The sequence below is a fragment of the Natator depressus genome, chromosome 2 (assembly GCF_965152275.1).
Source record: "Natator depressus isolate rNatDep1 chromosome 2, rNatDep2.hap1, whole genome shotgun sequence".
NCBI lineage: Eukaryota > Metazoa > Chordata > Testudines > Cheloniidae > Natator > Natator depressus.
In genome coordinates, this window is record NC_134235.1 from 255,842,123 (window position 1) to 255,860,015 (window position 17,893).

At 42.0% G+C, this 17,893-nt stretch overlaps 1 protein-coding gene across 1 annotated transcript in view; it reads right to left on the reverse strand.

Annotated features, from left to right (window-relative positions):
* Positions 1 to 17,893, reverse strand: part of OBSCN (obscurin, cytoskeletal calmodulin and titin-interacting RhoGEF) — a 289,193-nt gene that overhangs the window by 51,492 nt on the left and 219,808 nt on the right. The window contains exons 95-100 of the mRNA XM_074946416.1: positions 16,496 to 16,673; positions 13,255 to 13,368; positions 9,902 to 10,069; positions 9,521 to 9,623; positions 8,870 to 8,999; positions 7,975 to 8,080 (exon numbers count right to left, since the gene is read on the reverse strand). Of these exons, the coding sequence (XP_074802517.1) occupies positions 7,975 to 8,080; positions 8,870 to 8,999; positions 9,521 to 9,623; positions 9,902 to 10,069; positions 13,255 to 13,368; positions 16,496 to 16,673 (799 nt within the window). The remainder of the gene's footprint in view (positions 1 to 7,974; positions 8,081 to 8,869; positions 9,000 to 9,520; positions 9,624 to 9,901; positions 10,070 to 13,254; positions 13,369 to 16,495; positions 16,674 to 17,893) is intronic.

A 17,893-nucleotide genomic window follows, 5' to 3' on the forward strand; every position in this document is an offset into this window, starting at 1 on the left:
CAACCAGCTTAATAAAGCAAATAAGCTCCAGCATTGTTGTTATTTAGTTTGAATAATTAAAAAAACACTTAAAAAGTGAACTGCAAAATTTTCATTGTTGTTTTTGAAATAAAGCTGTTTCTTGTCCCAAGTCATTATCTCTACAGTAACAGTGGCTGCCATCCAAAAATTATAGTTACCAAGAGTTACTACACAGCAATATCTGAGATATCACAGATAGTTCCTGTTCAAAATATGAGGGTGGAGGGGGGGAGGGGGAATCTAACCTCTGTTACATCTTTTAGCAAATCCTGATTCTTTAAATGGTCACCAACATATCTATAGACTAAAAAATTCAAAATATATTTACATTATAAGACAGAATATTCGAAATTTAATTTCACCTTCACTTAACTTACAAGGGCCCTATCCTGCCATTGTGCTAAGTATGGAAATCCCATTGGGGTGAATGAGAATTTTGTGCAGAAGTTGATGTCAATATCTCAGTTGGGTACAGAGTTCCATGTTTTCCCTGCTGGAGTGCTAGTTTCACAAATGCCTAAAAAAAGAGAGCAGGTGGCTGTTCCGTGCTGTCTTCCAGTTTCTGTTAGGCAAACACAGACAGCTAGATTTTGCTCTCAGTTACACCTAAGTAAAACTAGATTTTTTTCATTAAAGTCAATGGAGTTACACTATATTTACACTGGTTTAAATGAAACCAGTGTTGGACCTAGAATCTAGAATTTAGACTGTAGCTATTAAATATAGGAAGAAATTATTTGCAATGTTTTGTCTTCAAAATTAAATAAAATTTTGAGCCTATATAAATACTTTGTTAGTAACTTGGAAAACTTTTGAAACTATTTAAAATTTGCTTTACATGGAAGTTGGACTGGGCCCTTAAACAGTATTTTGCTTTTGCATCCAGGTTAGAAATGTTCATAAAATCATGAACCCTTTAAGTCAAGATTCCCAAATAGATAAACAATGTGGATATAACAAAACTAACAGAAATACTCCTCCAGATGGGACCTATTCTTCTCATGTCAATGGGGTTACTCCTGATTAAACCGAAGTAAGCAAATGAGAATCAGGCCCAATATATTTATGAAAACTAATTAGTGTGCAATAGATATACTATGTAGATAAAAGATATTTTATGAGGTTCTTTTAACAGTTACTGTATGTTGAATACTAGTTGATCGTTAAAAATGTATTTAGTGAGTATCCAAAATTGTCTCACAGAAAAGAACTGTATCAAATGTTCAGTTAGGAAATATCAATAAATATGTGTCATTAGTAACTGGTATTTTATTGAACTGCACCTTATTAAACCTAAATAAATATACTGCCAAACCTAAATACACTGTTCTCTGTCCTTGCACACAATTCCCATGATCAATGTCTGATCTCGCACTCCTTCCAGCTGACAACAGTCCCAGTTGTTCTGCATGCATAACTCCCAACTGATGTCAGTGGAGATTTTGTATACAAAAGTTCTGCAGGACTGGGCACAAGAGCGCCAATCATAAATTAAATGGGGTATATGGGCCCTAAATATTTAAATTAAAACTTTAATTTAGTGCATGGCAGTTTATATAGACTCTCCGAGATATGATAGGTTTGAAGCAATCCCGTATGAAGGATAGAACCACATGAAAGTAGGATGAGGGAATTCGGGAACTATTCGTAGGATTTATCACTTCAACTTTTTTGTAGCATTTTAGAAAAACAGCTTTGCAAAGCAGAAGATCCTGATAAGCAGATTAACAGCTCTAAGCATTAGGTTCAGCCAACGAGTCTACGTTTTTTGTTAATATGTTAAACCAACAGCTCACACATTATGAAATGATTACAAGAATGCGTTTGAAGGCAAATAGAACCCTCAGAACTTTGAGATACATGAAAGATGATGTCCAATGTGATTTTTCTTACAATCTGTAAATCCTACCTTGTCCCCCTCAGAAAACCATAATATTCCATTGCACAGTATGCGCTGATCATGTATATCAAGGCAGATGATTACTGAATTTCCCCCCCTTGATCTACCAACTGTTGAATCTAATTACACTGCAGACAATTCACAAACAGAACAGAATTTTCTAAACTGCTCTGTACGAAATACAAGTATTCTACTTTTTCTGTAAAGAAAAACAACTGTGGTTGGAAAAGCAGCGTTATAGCTTTAGAAGCCTTTACTTGGAAACAATACTGTGTGTTTGCGATGACTGAAATGGACCTAAAGATGTTCTTGTGCACGGTACAGTGCTGAACACATTGCCAGCCCTAAACTAAAAATAAACATCAATAATAATAGTAAATTAATAATAAGAGAACAATGAAAATATTAATAATATCCTGATCTTCACCCTAAAAATGGAACTATTAAAAAGTCTAGGGAGCAAACCCACATTCTCTAGCTCTTCGGCAGGATAGTGGGAAAAACAGAACTAAAAATACTTTGTGCTTCTACAGCAATCTTGCCTTCGAGGATCTCAGAACACTTAATATTATCCTGTGAGACAGGTATTACCAGAAAAACTGAGGCACAGAGTGATTAAGTAACTTGTCAAAGGTCTCGCATAGAGCCAGTGGCAGAGGTAAGAATGGAACCCAGGAAGCCGGATTCCCATTTCCCTGCTATAAACACGCTCCATCCCAGTGTTCAGTCTTCCGCAAAATCTTGCTTATTTCCAATTGTGCTATGATTATTCCTGCTAATAAAAAGCTTTACATTTGTCGTTTCCTAGTCTGTACCATGCCAGTCAGAGATGATGGGAATTCAATAACTTTCAGAAATGTTGCCGTTTTGTTTTTAAAAGTGAGTTGATTGCAAGTTAGTGAACCTGGGTTGAATAATTTGCTGAATTATGATGTTAAACATGAAAGCTAGAGCCATGATGAATCAGCATGTCTTTAAAGATTTGCGACATCTAAATTAAGCAGCAAGGAGATTGGTTGCAAAGCAGATATTCAACTTGAACTCAAATAGAAAGGTTCACGCTCTCTCTCTCTCTCTAACCCTACAAATAATTGTGTGAAAGTCCTAAAATTCTTCCTGAATTTGGATTTCTGTTTTTAAATCAGTTCTCAGTTGACTTCAATGCCAGGTGCTAACTGAGGGCAGAATTTAACTCTACAAATTGCAGGCTTGGTGCCTGGATTGCTAATTGTTGACAACAGGATTTACTAATTTAATACTGTGAGTAATAAACAATGTTTGGCTCAGTGAAATAAACTGAGAGGTAACAGTAAAACAATGGCAAGGAAAAAACCAATGGCAACAAAAGTCTCTGTGAGAGTCACAGGAAGAACTGGCAACCATCACACCATACAGCCAACAGCAAACAACTATTAAATAGGTAAAACTCTTAGAAACAGTGCTGGTGTGTGGGAACGGGCCAGGCCCAATGCCTGTTCTCCAGTGTAATAATATCACACTGTGATAGCTTATCTTCCTGCTGAAGTCACAAACAACAACATTGCCACCAATACGCAGAATCATAAGAATGGAAAGAGATGGCTCTCATCAAGTCTGTCTGTCCTTCTGTTCTTTGCCAGGGGAGCCTGGCTTCCCAGCAGATATATCCAGATAGATTATTGGATGTTAAATAACCAATAGTTCTTTCCTCAGTTACACGTATTAGGCCAAATTCATCCTTGGTGCAACTCCATCGAATGCAATGAAGCTATTACAGGGATGACTTCGGCTCCTTTTAACATTTTGCTCTGGAAGGCCCTGAACCATCTTTCACTGACTAACTGCAGTTGCATTGGGACCGTATTTCCTTCGACAATGCCAATTTGAACCCAATAACCACTAGTCACAACCAGTATCTCTCCAGTTTAAACAACAAATTGTTTTATTTCACAGTACTTCTGGTGCTCCCAGGCAATTGCCGTGTTAGATTTCTTCAATCAACGCCACAAAATAATTTCTTTTATATGAACTATACAAATGTATGATATACAAACATGAGTAATTCCAACGTGAATTTAAATGCTCACAACGCTATAAACTAAACAACACTTTTAATGCAGTTTTGCAATTCTTACTTTTTATTACAACATCTTCCTCTAACTTGCTTTAAATGTTAATAAATTGTAGTTTAGCCTCCTACAAGGTAAATGCACCAAGATATGCCACGCTGGTGGTGTTTTGTACATTTTTATCAGCATTCTGGGTTCAACATATTCGCTCCCTGAGTAGGGCATATTACGGAAACACCACCCCTCCAGCCGATTAAGTTATGGTATTGATAATCCCAATAAAGTTCTCCCCTGCAGTCCTCAGTGATCTGATCACCATAATACAAGGCCACAAAAGAAGTGAGCATAAAGCAGAGGAAAATAATTATGTGCGTATGTATGAGATTATCTGGGTTTCTATAAGAATTCAGAAGCTTAGGGGGAATAATGAATAAATTCCAACTTTTCTAGGTCATTAGAAACATATAATGATTCCAAACAGGCTAAATAAATTATAGGCCTGGGCACTAATCTGGGTAGTCTATGGTTTCTGACTCCCAACATTAACACTAGCTTCAAGGCAAAAGTAATTGTCAAGAGTACACTTCTCCCAGTCATGGCCCCCATTGAAATCCTGAGTGCTGTCACTATTCAAATGCCAGTGATGTGAAAAAGTGCTTACTTACCTGTACAGTAACCCTTGTTCTTCGAGATGTGTTGGGCACATATACATTCCTTTACAGCTGCATGTGAGCCCAATGCACTCGAGCCAGAGACTTTTGCCAGCAGTACCAATAAGCAATGAATGTGGCCCTACTCTCGTGTGATCAGAGCAGAGAGCACAGAAGGCATACGGCTATCACCTCCCTCTCCATTACTTTGCACCGCCGCGTATCTAACTCCTGAAGTAGCGGGGAAGGTCATGGACTGTATGTGTGCACAACACATCTCGAAGAACAACAGTTATTGTACAGGTAGGGAACCATTTTTTCCTCCCCAAGTGATTGTGCTTGTATACATTGCCCAGGAGGTGACTCACCAGCAGTTTTCCTACAGATGGTGGGACTGCAGATTACTTGAAAAGAGACTGCAACACCAAGTTGCCGACGCTGACGTCCTCTCAGGAAGCCTGCGTGATAGCATGGTGTCTGGGGAAGATATGTACCCATGATCATGTTGCTGCTTTGCACGTCCCATATAGGAATGTTGCTCAAAAAGGCTGATGAAATGGAATGAGCCCCAGTGGAGCATAGTTATCCTGCGTGGAAGGGAGACCTTAGCAAGATCAAAGCAAAGCTTGATGCAGTCAGAAATCCACTATGAGATACACTGAAATGCATCTGATTCTCCCCTGATTCTTTCACCATAGGCTACAAAGATTCCGGGGCAGGATCTGAAAGATTTGTATGGTCTATGTAAAATGCCAAAACCCTACATACATCTAAGGCATGAAGCTTTTCTTCAGCCTTGAAAGAATGAGGTGTCGGGGAGAATATTGGGAAATGAATTATCTGATTAAAGTAGAAGGTTGATACCACCTTTGGCATAAACTTAGTGTGCAACCTAAGGGAAACTTTGTGTTTGTGGAAAACTGTGAGAGGAGGGTGAGCTAAGAGTGCTAGCAGCACTGAGACTCACCTAGTAAGAGGTAATTGCTAACAAGAATGCTGTTTTCACTGATAATAGTGAAAGGGATGATGTTGCCAGAGGTTCAAAGGGGGGGGACCCATTCAATGGGTCAGAACTAGATTCAGATCCCACAAAGGTACCCCCAGATTGGACATGAGAAGATACACATTAACGAGACCCTTTAGAAATCTGGAAGCCACGAGATGCAAAAAGATAGAAAAGCCAGCCACTACAAGGTGTACTGCAGAGACAGATGCCAGATGGATTCTCAGTGAACTGAGAGATCAGAAAATATTAGATGCAGTAGGTAGTCCAGTATGTGTCTAACCACTGTAAGATTTGGTGATAAATGGTGAGATTCTGCCCAGATCAAAAACCTTTTCCATTTCACTGCATGTGTCACTCAGGTGGAATCCATTCTGTTGCTTACCAAGATCGCTTGGACATCTTGGGAGCATAATCTCTCCTGATTACTCAACAAGAGATCATCCATGCGGAGAGGCGGAGAGATTGCCAGTTGGGATGCAGAGACATTGGTTTTGAGCCGGAGATGGTCAACAAGGGGTAAAGTTATGAGTGACCAAATTGAGAGTTGGTGTAGGTACATGAACCAGTACTATCTTGGCTAGGCCGGCACTACAAAGATTATGGTTGTCTTGTCTTTTTTTAGTTTCCTGATCACCCTCAAAATGAGAAGGACTGGAGGTAATGCATACAGCAGATGGCTTGACCAGGGAAGAAGGAAGGCATCCATGACAGAGACCAGGCTGCGGCCTGCTCTGGAGCAGAACTTCCTGTACTTGTTGCTCAGGCTAGTCTATTACTGAGTATTCCAGGCAGAGATGCCCCGTTAGCTGGGGCTGGGTTTGTGAGAAAAGGTTCCTGACTAACTGTGGCTACGAGGGAGACAGGGTCCCCATTCTCAAGGGCTGCTCATTTCTCTGGCCTCGAGCAGCGTGTCGTCCTCAAGAGACGGTAGGATCCAGGAGGATGACTCCAGGTGGTGAGTTTCTTGCCTTCCTTCCATGTTTCTCTCTCTCTTCTCTAGTGCTTATCTGTAACTAGGATTACGCCTTGTATACAGGGGTGCTGGAACAATTTTTATAGTGCGGGGTGCTGAGAGCCATTGAACCAAACTGTAAACCCTGTATATAATGGAAACCACTTCAAGCCACCAGGGGGTGCAGCAGCAGCTCCCCTAGTTCCAGCTTCTACGCCTGCATATGGCACATTGTTTGAATCCTGGGGATTTCTCCATACTAAGCCCCCAAATGAAAGCGCTAACTATCTAATAAACTAAACTATACTAAACTATCTTAAGCCTAAACTATCATTAGAACCATATGCGTTTAGAGAAATCTCTGTCTAGAGATCGGCTAACTGAAGCTAAGGAGCCACAGGGAACTCCCAACTCTCGCCACAGAAGTAACTGAGAAGGAGGCAGCAGCCATGCCCCTTTTATGCCCTCAGCTCTGAGCACAAGGGAAGCAGGGGGCATGTGCCCTCTAGGGTACTGCTGGCAAAAGTCTCCCACTTGAGTGCACTGAATGCACATACAGCTACAATAGAATATATCTATGCACAATCACTGGAAGGAGAAAAATAACTTCCTTAGCTGTCTGCAAACCTCTGACATTCAGTGTTGCCTAAGCACAGTTATGAAGGGTGTAGTTTGTTTTCTTTACATATTTACAGTAGAAATAATTCAAAGAACAAGATAACTTAGGACAACAGACCTCTTAAGAAATGAAGAGAAAGACCTCTCCACTGGATTCTTACCAATTTAAGTTAAATAAACAAACCAAAAACACTCATAAAAAAGGAATGGATTCCATGAACATGTGATGTTTAATATCAATATATCTCTTGCTAACAAGTAAATTAATACTTATTCACACATGTGCTTGGAAATACAGCTGATCCATCATTTGTATTTCTTTGACAATTCCACATATTCTCCTGTGTCATTTTAGAGACCACCGTATTTCTGCTGTGCTTTAGTTATTGAGTCCGGTCTTTCCTCAGTGTAGCTTATATCACATTCTGCCTCTAGACTGAAACACTACTATTGCTAGATCAAATGGAAAGAATCACAAAATCACCAGACTTAGTGGCAGCAAAATAAGCTGCTCCTCCTTTGCCATTTAATGGATTCCATAAACATTATATGGTAAGATAATCCATTGATTTCATCGGCTTGGAAATCAACTAAGTACGTGATGGGTATACATGATCTGCAGTATACGCATACACGCATAGATGGACATACAGACACATGTACGCTGACAATCAACATGAATAAGACTGTATGATAAGATGGCAAATATATTCAGCCCTCAAGAAGATGACTTTAGGGTAATTCAATGATATACTTACAGAGCTGGCAAAGGGTCATACCTTCTATAGTAATGGCTTGGTCTCCTCTCTTCTCCTGGGCCAGTAATGCTGCACTCTGCTGGCAAAGATCCGCTCCACTCCTTGCTGAACCTAATCTGTTCGTCAGCTAACAAGAATCAAGCAATACTCAGTGAAATGTAGGATAATTTTATACAGTCAATCCACACTTTACCCTACTGCAGCCAAGGCCATATGTGCAATACAGGACTGCATAAATGGCTCAACTGAATCCAAGGGGCAAGATTCAAGTAACTTCAACAGAAGTCAGCTGGATCCCGCAGTAGAAGAATCTGGCCCTTGGGAAATATACTCATGAAGCAGATCCCTTGAGTGTGCACATCCCAGTTCAGTGCAATTTATGTTACTAATTTCCTACTAAGGATTTACTACTGACTTACTACAAAAAATGAAGTGCAATTTCTTTTTTGAAGTAATTGAAATTGCCTGCCTTGACATATATGATTTGATTTTCTTAGTTACTTCCTGCTAATCTTTTGAAATAAAAGAGAATTTCAATGGTTGCCCTTTTGGATGAAGCCCAAAAGTGCTTTTTCTTGTCTGGATGTTTGTCTGGATCTCTTTAATTTAGTGATGGGCCCAAAGCAAAACTCCACATCAGAACATCTGAACGTTGCCTGGGGTAGATTTGGAATCTAAACTCAGCTCTGACTCTGATTTCCAAACTGCCTCATTTTTATATTAATTGATGAACCAAAATCTCAGATCAGAGTATCCCCAAACAGTTGGGTCCATCCCTCCTTTATTTTGAGCGTCTTGGTACGCTGTGTGTAACACTTCAGATGCAATAACACAGTCAAAAATCTGTCCCCAGAGAGAAGAAATTCTTACATTATGATGAGTCAAACAGCAGCTGTTGAAATCTGTTTGAACTTACTTCACATTCATAGTGTCCCATGTCCTCCTTAGAAGCATTTTTGATCACCAAGACTAACACGCCACTCCGTGGCTCACTAAAAGTCTGGTATTTATTGATGTCTGTCAGCAGGGCACCATCTTTATACCACCTGTGCATGGAAAATAGCAAGTCTAAGGCAAAACGTGACATTTCAACGAGTCACTCGCCCATCAACCCAGTCGGCAGAGCAACGCACTCCCAGGCCGGAGATACAAGTTTAGGTCCCAGCTGGAACTCATGCTCTCTGCATTTTCAGGGATGTGAATCACTGTGGAGGGAGCACACTCATCCCCTGTGGAAAACCAGAGTCTTACGGTGTTCTCATGAAACGCCTCAAGCCAAAGCATAGAGCAGCATTGCCAGGCTTCAGAGGATGCTGTACTGAGCTTTCCGCTGCTAGAAAGAATGTCATGATGGACTGCCCAGAACACTTGGTTGGTGAAGTGAATGCATGCGGGGTGAGGATAGTTAAAGGAACCCCAAAATATACATCAGCACAATAGATCTGATAGAGACCCATATCAATTATTATTTGAAGGTTTTTCCCTCCCACACAATTGCGACAATACATTTCTTGAGGAAAACACCCAAACATTTGGTTTCTGTCAAGAAATAACTCCAAGAACTGACCTGCTCTGAGGATACGGTGCTCCTTCAATGGTGCAGGTAAACTGAACATCTTCATCTTCAACATAATAAGCATTTCTAACCTTGTTCACAAACCTCGGTGGCACTAGAAAATAAGAATAAACTTAATAAACACGACAACAATCAAAACATACAACACAGGTCTGTGGCCTGACTGGATCCCTCCCATTGGTAGCAGACCAAGAAAGAGATTTGACTTTCTGATTCGCTATTCCTGAGCTATCAGAGGGTGCTTCAAAGAGGACATGCCAGGAATGTAATGCAGAACTGCCTGCATGTTTTAATGCACATACCTACTATATTATACAGCAGGGAAGTTTGGTGAATAGCACTTTAAAACAATGTATCTGTATAGGACTTTACCTTGAACAAGGATCTTTCCTAGTGTACTGGCATTACCAGCCGGACTGGTAGCAAAGCACATGTACTGTCCTGAGTCAATACCCGTCAGAGTGTCCAGGATCAATGTACAGGAACCATCAGGATCTTCTATTATAATGTGATGGGGATCCATCTCCACTGGTTTGCCATCTTAAAAATAAAAGAAAGAAAAATCCCTCATTAAACGCAGCATCAGTTTACATCCTCTGTTTGGGAACTGTACCTTTTTCTTCCACTTTGGACCCTGGCTAGCCCCAGGATAGAGAAAGGCATAGAGATAGGGGGCTTAGAGCTGTATTTGCCTTTCTAAAAACAGCTACACATTGCATAAGGTCAGAATGGCTGAAGAATGAGCTCTTCATCTTCCTTCTCTGCAATGCACCCTGAGAACACAGCTGAGGAGACATTGTATCCACCATGAGCTAAATCCTGATCTCAATGGGCACTGCAGGTGCTCATCACCTGCCATGCTTTGTCCTCGTGTAAACACGAAAACTCTCCTGAAGTCTCTCCTGTGTGGTGAAGGATCTTGTTGATTATGGTGTGTTCTAAAAGGATGTAAAAGATGGCCTACAAGCTAGCAGGAACAGTATCCCCGATAATGTCACGGCAAACCTGGTGGTTGACCTTAGTGACTTTGTCCTCACCCACAACTATTTCACATTTGGGGACAATATATACCTTCAATTCAGTGGCACTGCTATGGGTACCCGCGTGGCCCCACAGTACGCCAACATTGTTATGGCTGACTTAGAACAACGCTTCCTCAGCTCTCGTCCCCTAACGCCCCTACTCTACTTGCTCTACATTGATGACATCTTCATCATCTGGACACATGGAAAAGAAGCCCTTAAGGAATTCCACCATGATTTCAACAATTTCCATCCCACCATCAACCTCAGCCTAGATCAATCCACACAAGCGGTCCATTTCCTGGACACTATTGTGCTAATAAGCGATGGTCACATAAACACCAACCTATACCGGAAACCTACTGACTGCTATACTTACCTACATGCCTCCAGCTTCCATCCAGACCACATCACACTATCCATTGTCTACAGCCAAGCTCTAAGATACAACCACATTTGCTCCAATCCCTCAGACAGAGACAAACATCTACAAGATCTCTATCAAGCATTCTAAAAACTACAATATCCACCTGCTGAAGTAAAAAAACAGATTGACAGAGCCAGAAGAGTACCCTGAATTCACCTACTACAGGACAGAACCAACAAAGAAAATAACAGAACGCCACTAGCTGTCACCTTCAGCCCCCAACTAAAACCTCTCCAGCGCATCATCAAAGATTTACAACTTATCCTGAAAAATGATCCCTCACTCTCACAGATCTTAAAAAGGAGTACTTGTGGCACCTTAGAGACTAACCAATTTATTTGAGCATAAGCTTTCGTGAGCTACAGCTCACTTCATCGGATGCGTACTGTGGAAGATACAGAAGATGTTTGTATACACACAGACCATGAAAAAATGGGTGTTTATCACTACAAAAGGTTTTCTCTCCCCCCACCCCGCACTCTCCTGTTGGTAATAGCTTATCTAAAGTGATCACTCTCCGTACAATGTGTATGATAATCAAGGTGGGCCATTTCCAGCACACATCCAGGGTTTAACAAGAACGTCTGAGGAACAGTGGGGAGGGGGGGGAAGGAATAAACAAGGGGAACTTTTTATAATGAATCAACCATTCCCAGTCTCTATTCAAGCCTAAGTTAATTGTATCCAATTTGCAAATTAATTCCAAGTCAGCAATCTCTCTTTGGAGTCTGTTTCTGAAGTTTTTCTGTTGTAATATCGCAACTTTCATGTCTGTAATCGAGTGACCAGAGAGATTGAAGTGTTCTCCGACTGGTTTATGAATGTTATAATTCTTGACATCTGATTTGTGTCCATTTATTCTTTTATGTAGAGACTGTCCAGTTTGACCAATATACAAGGCAAAGGGGCATTGCTGGCACATGATGGCATATATCACATTGACAGATGTGCAGGTGAACGAGCCTCTGATAGTGTGGCTGATGTTATTAGGCCCTGTGATGGTGTCCCCTGAATAGATATGTGGGCACAGTTGGCAACGGGCTTTGTTGCAAGGATAGGTTCCTGGGTTAGTGGTTCTGTTGTGTGGTATGTGGTTGCTGGTGAGTATTCGCTTCAGGTTGGGGGGCTGTCTGTAGGCAAGGACTGGCCTGTCTCCCAAGATTTGTGAGAGTGTTGGGTCCTCCTTCAGAGATCTTGGGGACAGACCAGTCCTTGCTTACAGACAGCCCCCCAACCTGAAGCAAATACTCTCCAGCAACCACACACCACATAACAAAAACACTAACCCAGGAACCTATCCTTGCAACAAAGCCTGATGCCAACTCTGTCCACATATTTATTCAAGTGACACCGTCATAGGACTTAATCACATTAGCCACGCCATCAGGGGCTCATTCATTAGTCTCTAAGGTGCCACACGTACTCCTTTTCTTTTTACATCTACCAATGTGATATATGCCATCATGTGCCAGCAATGCCCCTCTACCATGTACATTGGCCAAACCGGACAGTCTCTACGCAAAAGGATAAATGGACACAAATCTGACATCAGGAATCAAAAACCGGTAGGAGAACACTTCAACCTCTTTGGCCACTCAGTAAAACACTTAAGGGTGGCAATTTTGCAACAGAAAAGCTTCAAAAACAAACTCCAATGAGAAACTGCTGAGCTTGAATTAATATGCAAACTAGATACCGTTAACTTGGGTTTGAATAGAGACTGGGAATGGCTGGGTCATTATACATATTGAATCTATTTCCCCATGTTAAATATCCTCGCACCTTCTTGTCAACTGTCTAAATGGGCCACCTTGATTATCACGACAAAAGTTTTTTTTTCTCCTGCTGATAATAGCTCATCTTAAATAATTAGCCTCTTACAGTTTGTACGGCAACTTCCACCTTCTCTGTATGTGTATATATATATATATATCTTCTTACTATATGTTCCATTCTATGCATCCGATGAAGTGGGCTGTAGCCCACGAAAGCTTATACTCTAATAAATTTGTTAGTCTCTAAGGTGCCACAAGTATTCCTGTTCTTTTTGTAAAAGGAAAAGACTTAAATGCAGTGAGAGGCACGTGAAACGGCTTTGTATTGGGTGTCAACTTTCAGCAAAGATGTTTTCACTGCAAGTAAAAACTAATTATAATGTTGCTGGGAAAACATGCAATTCAGTTAAATGATCAGCTACCAAGAGCTTGGTATGGAGCAGTGTGAGTGCCACGTAAACTAGGAGTACATATCTCATGACAGCACAATGCTGACTATACCTTTATACCAAGTGACGACTGGCTTAGGAGCTCCTGTCACTTTGCAAGCCAATTTGACAGTTTCACCCAGCTCAGCTGTACAGTCAGCCAGTCCTTCCTCAAAATCCGGAGGAACTGAAAGAAAAGAGATTTATTAGGCATTTTTAGTGGTTCTGTCTGAAGAATGACTAATGCAATGAAGGAAAAGGACACGCAGGATGGCTGAGTTTTGCAAACCTTAAAGTTTCAACATGGGATACCTGAAATGGAGAGTTTATTAACCAACGGGTACTAATGACTTCACGGTGTTGCAAATTGGTTGTGGATAAACAGAGATCACCATGTGTTGGCTAGTGATTTTAGACCTGGGGGACAGGAATGCTGAGTTTGATCCTTCGTTCTGACTCACTCTATAGCCTTCGCAGTTCCTTCGGCCAAGATTTTCAAAACTGACTAGTGGTTCTGGGCGCTTCCATTTTTGGCTGCCCAGTGTGACACACCTTAAAGGATCCTCTTTTTCAGAAAATGCTGAGCCCCCAAAATGTATTCCTGCTTCTTTCCACACTAGTTTATTCTGCACTGAGTACTGTCAAAACACTTTAAGTTTTGACCTTTATGTATATCAAGAAGTTGTATAAAAATTAATTTGGAAGGCTCACTTTATAAGAACAGGTTATTAGTAAAAGTTAAAATACACAGCCTTATTTTTTGTGCAAATGTAGTAGAAATAGAAGCCAAATTTTCTTAGGCTTTATCTGTAATATATGCAAGTGTAGGTGCACATTCAGTAGCTTACTAAATATGCTCTAAGCCCATTGCATGCAATTACCTCTTTGCACCTGTGAATGCATATTTTCTGAATGCAATCTGGGTACTTGGGATCTAATTCAAAGCCCACTGAAATCAAAGGGGGTCTTTCCACTGACATCAATAGGCTTTGGAGCAGGTTCTGATTCTGCTCCCATTGAATTCATTATCAAAATACCCACAGATTTCAATGGTGCCCTTATCACCAAATTTTGTTCTCGGTTAACTGCCTATTACCCCTTTGAAAATCAACAGCAGCGGCTGGTTGGGATCAGGTGTCCCAGATATATTTCTCTTGCTAACTTTTAGTCTTTGTTATAGAGGTTTTAGCAGCCATATTTCCCCACCCAGCAACAAAAGTTCTCTTGATTTCTACGGGACTATTCACCTGTGCTGGAGAATCATAGAAATATACAGCTGGAAGGGACCTTGAGAGGTCAACTAGCCCACCCCCTGTCCTGAGGTAAGACCAAGTACACCTAGAGACCATCCCTGACATGTGTGTGTCTAACCTCCCCTTAGAAACCTCAAGTGACAGAGATTCCACAAAAAGAAAAGTTGTACTTGTGGCACCTTAGAGACTAACAAATTTATTTGAGCATAAGCTTTCGTGAGCTACAGCTCACTTCATCGGATGCAGCTGTAGCTCACGAAAGCTTATGCTCAAATAAATTTGTTAGTCTCAAAGGTGCCACAAGTCCTCCTTTTCTTTTTGCGGATACAGACTAACATGGCTGCTACTGTGAAACCAGAGATTCCACATACTCCCTTGGAAGACTATTCCAGAGCTTAACTACCCCTAGAGTTAGAAAGAGTTTCCTAATATTTAACATAAATCTTATTTGTTGCAGATCAAGCCCCTTCGACTTGTCCTACTTTCAGTGGGCATACAGAACAACTGGTCACTGTCCTCTTTATAACATTCCTTAACACATTTGAAGACTGTTATCAGGTTACCCCTTCAAATCTTCTTTTCTCAAGACTAAACAAGCCCAGTTGCTTTAGCCTTTCCTCACAGGCCAGGTTGTCTAAACCTTTTATTGTTTTTATTGTTCTCCTCTGGACTCCCTTCAGCTTCCTAAAGTATGGACACAGTTCTCCAGTTGGGGCCTCACCACTGCAGAGTAGAGCAGGACAATTACCTCCCGTGTCTGACAGATGACACTCCTGTTAAGACACCCCACAATGATATTAGCGTTTTTCACAACTGCATCACGTTGATTTATATTGAGTTTATGATACACTATCATGCCCAGATCCTTTTCAGCAGTACTGCTGCTGAGTCAATTATTCCCCATTTTATCATTCCCCATTTGTAGCTGGACATTTGATTTTTTCATTCTTAAGTGCAGGACTTTGAACTTTTCTTTTTTGAATTTTATCTTGGTGATTTCAGACTAATTAGGCTGAGCAGTGCAAAGTGCCCTCTGTGTAAATGAGAATTAGGCCCACTGTGTAGTGCTTTGTGCTGTCTGCCTAATGGTACATAGCAAACAGGCAGCTTAAAGTCTGACCTCTGTGAATTATTATGTTCAAACTACCCTCCTTGGGTCAGTGATGTGCGTCCTCACCAGGAGACCGTCCACCGACCTAAGAGGGGCAGTGTCGGGAGCTCAGAGCCTGGTCTCTCAGCTCTGCTGGCAGCAGCCTGCCGGGAACCTGGCAGCCCCCCACAGGCTCCCGGAGGGCTGTCCCCCCGCCTCCACTCCCTGTTCCCAGTGGAGAGCTGGGGGAAGCTTCCCTGGGCTTCTTACCCCTGGGGAGAAGGGTCCAGAGGCCCTGGCTTCTCCCACTCCCCTCTCTCCCTGCTCCCAGACAGGAGCAGGACAGCCATGTCAATTTCACAGCTCAGGGAGCCCTGACATTAACAAGGCTGCCTGACTCCTAGCTAGAAGCTGGGGTGGGGAGAAGCCACCTGAGCTTCTTGCCCCGGCTCCCAGCTGGGTCCAGCTGCCCAGGCTTCTCACCCTGGCTCCCAGCTGGGAGAGGGGTCCATTCTCCCCCTGGCTCCCAGCCGGGAGTGGGTCCCTCTGCCCAGTTCTCCAAGGGATCTGGGGGCAGCAGGGCCCTAATTGCCCAGTTTTCTTGTGAATTTCACAGGTCCTGCTGTGAAACTGACGGGACAGTCAACAGTCAATGTAAGGGATAGTGTCTACACAGACACTGTGTCGCCCTAACTACACCAACCTAAGACTTACACCTCTCATGGAGGTAGAGTTATGATGTCGGTGTAGTATGGCACTTACATCGGTGGGAGGAAGGCTGTAGTGTAGACCCTGACATAATCAGGCCAGACCTTAGTTAAGCGTCAGAGGTATAACGCTGGCCGTGATGGCTCTCTCCTCCTTGCAGAGCTAATCTTAGCAGCAAAGCCATTCATCACGTGCACTTCTGAACTGGAGAGGCATCAATTAGTTTTAGCAGAGGTTCAATCGATCTTCCTGACTATACTCACTCCACACAGGCAGGCTGATACGTTGCTGTATACCACAGATTTCCTTCACCCAGGAGTTCTTGATGATGACCGTACGAGCTTGAAGTAGGTACTTGCGGACAGAGTCTTCTCGCTCATGCCAGATCTCAAATGCCCGGTCATCTCCTTCCACCAGGTCGTTCACATCTATGTGGGACAGCTGGGTGACCGGGAGGACAGTAAGAAAGTCAATTAAGTGTCTTCAGTCGCATGACAGAAATTAGACACGAGTCTGAACCAAAGCCCTGGCTCCTAACAAAGCCCCAACATTTAGGAAAGTTCAGATCTAGATCTAATCTTTGAGAGTCAGAACCACCTCCATAAAAATGTCAGAGGGGTCAATTCTATTAGGTGTCATCTAATCCCCCATTGCCAATGCAGAGTTGTTGCCTAGAACACAGTGGCCTTGCTTCTCATTTACATCAAAAGGGCATTAAAGTGAGTGTAAACGTAATTTACACCCCCTTGAAGGTCCCTTTACGCTGCCTGAGCCATGCAAAGTGGCCTATGTGTAACTGAGAATTCAGCCCACTATGTAGTGCTTTGTGCTATTTACCTAATTGTATATAGCAAACAGGCAGCTTAAAGTCTGACCCCGGTGAATTATTATCTCCAGGAAAAATAATTACTTAATGTTAAAAGAATATTCCACATGATCTACAAGCCAGCATCAACAGAACAGCAACGCTGAGATCTTAATGCTAAAGGATGATACATAGCGAGAAACAACACAGGCTACTAGTAGCAACATGAAGAGAAACTGCACAGCAGATATGGAGAGCAAGACAATCCAGCTGGGAAACCCAGACCATACATGTGATTGTCAAATAAGAATGAGATGGGGATTTTCAAAGGGGTCTGTGGGAGTTAGACCACCCAACACTCATTGACTCTTAGTAGGAGTTGAGCATCTAACTCTGAAAATCCACTCTGAATTTCTTATAATTATACACACAATTAACCTGTGGAACTTATTGCCATTGTTGTGATGGACATGGAGAATAAGGCCATCAATGGCTATTAGCCAAGATGGTCAGGGACGCAACCCCAGTCTCAAGGTGACCCTAAACCTCTGACTGGTAAAAGCCAGGAGTGGAAGACAGAAGCAGACCATTCCAGAATTTCCCTGTTCTATACACTCTCCCTGGAGCTCTGGTCCTGGCTACTGTCAGAGACAGGATACTGAGCTGTGTGGATCATTGGTCTGACCCAGCATGGCAGCTCTTATGTTCTTATGTGATGTTCTTATACTATGGGGACAAATGACTTAAGATGGGCCTGCCCAATTCTTTTGTTGGCAGAGGGCAATTATTGGAAGTACAGCATTAGACTGAAATGGAAACTATTCCAATTTACTGACTTGAATAAACTACAGAAACC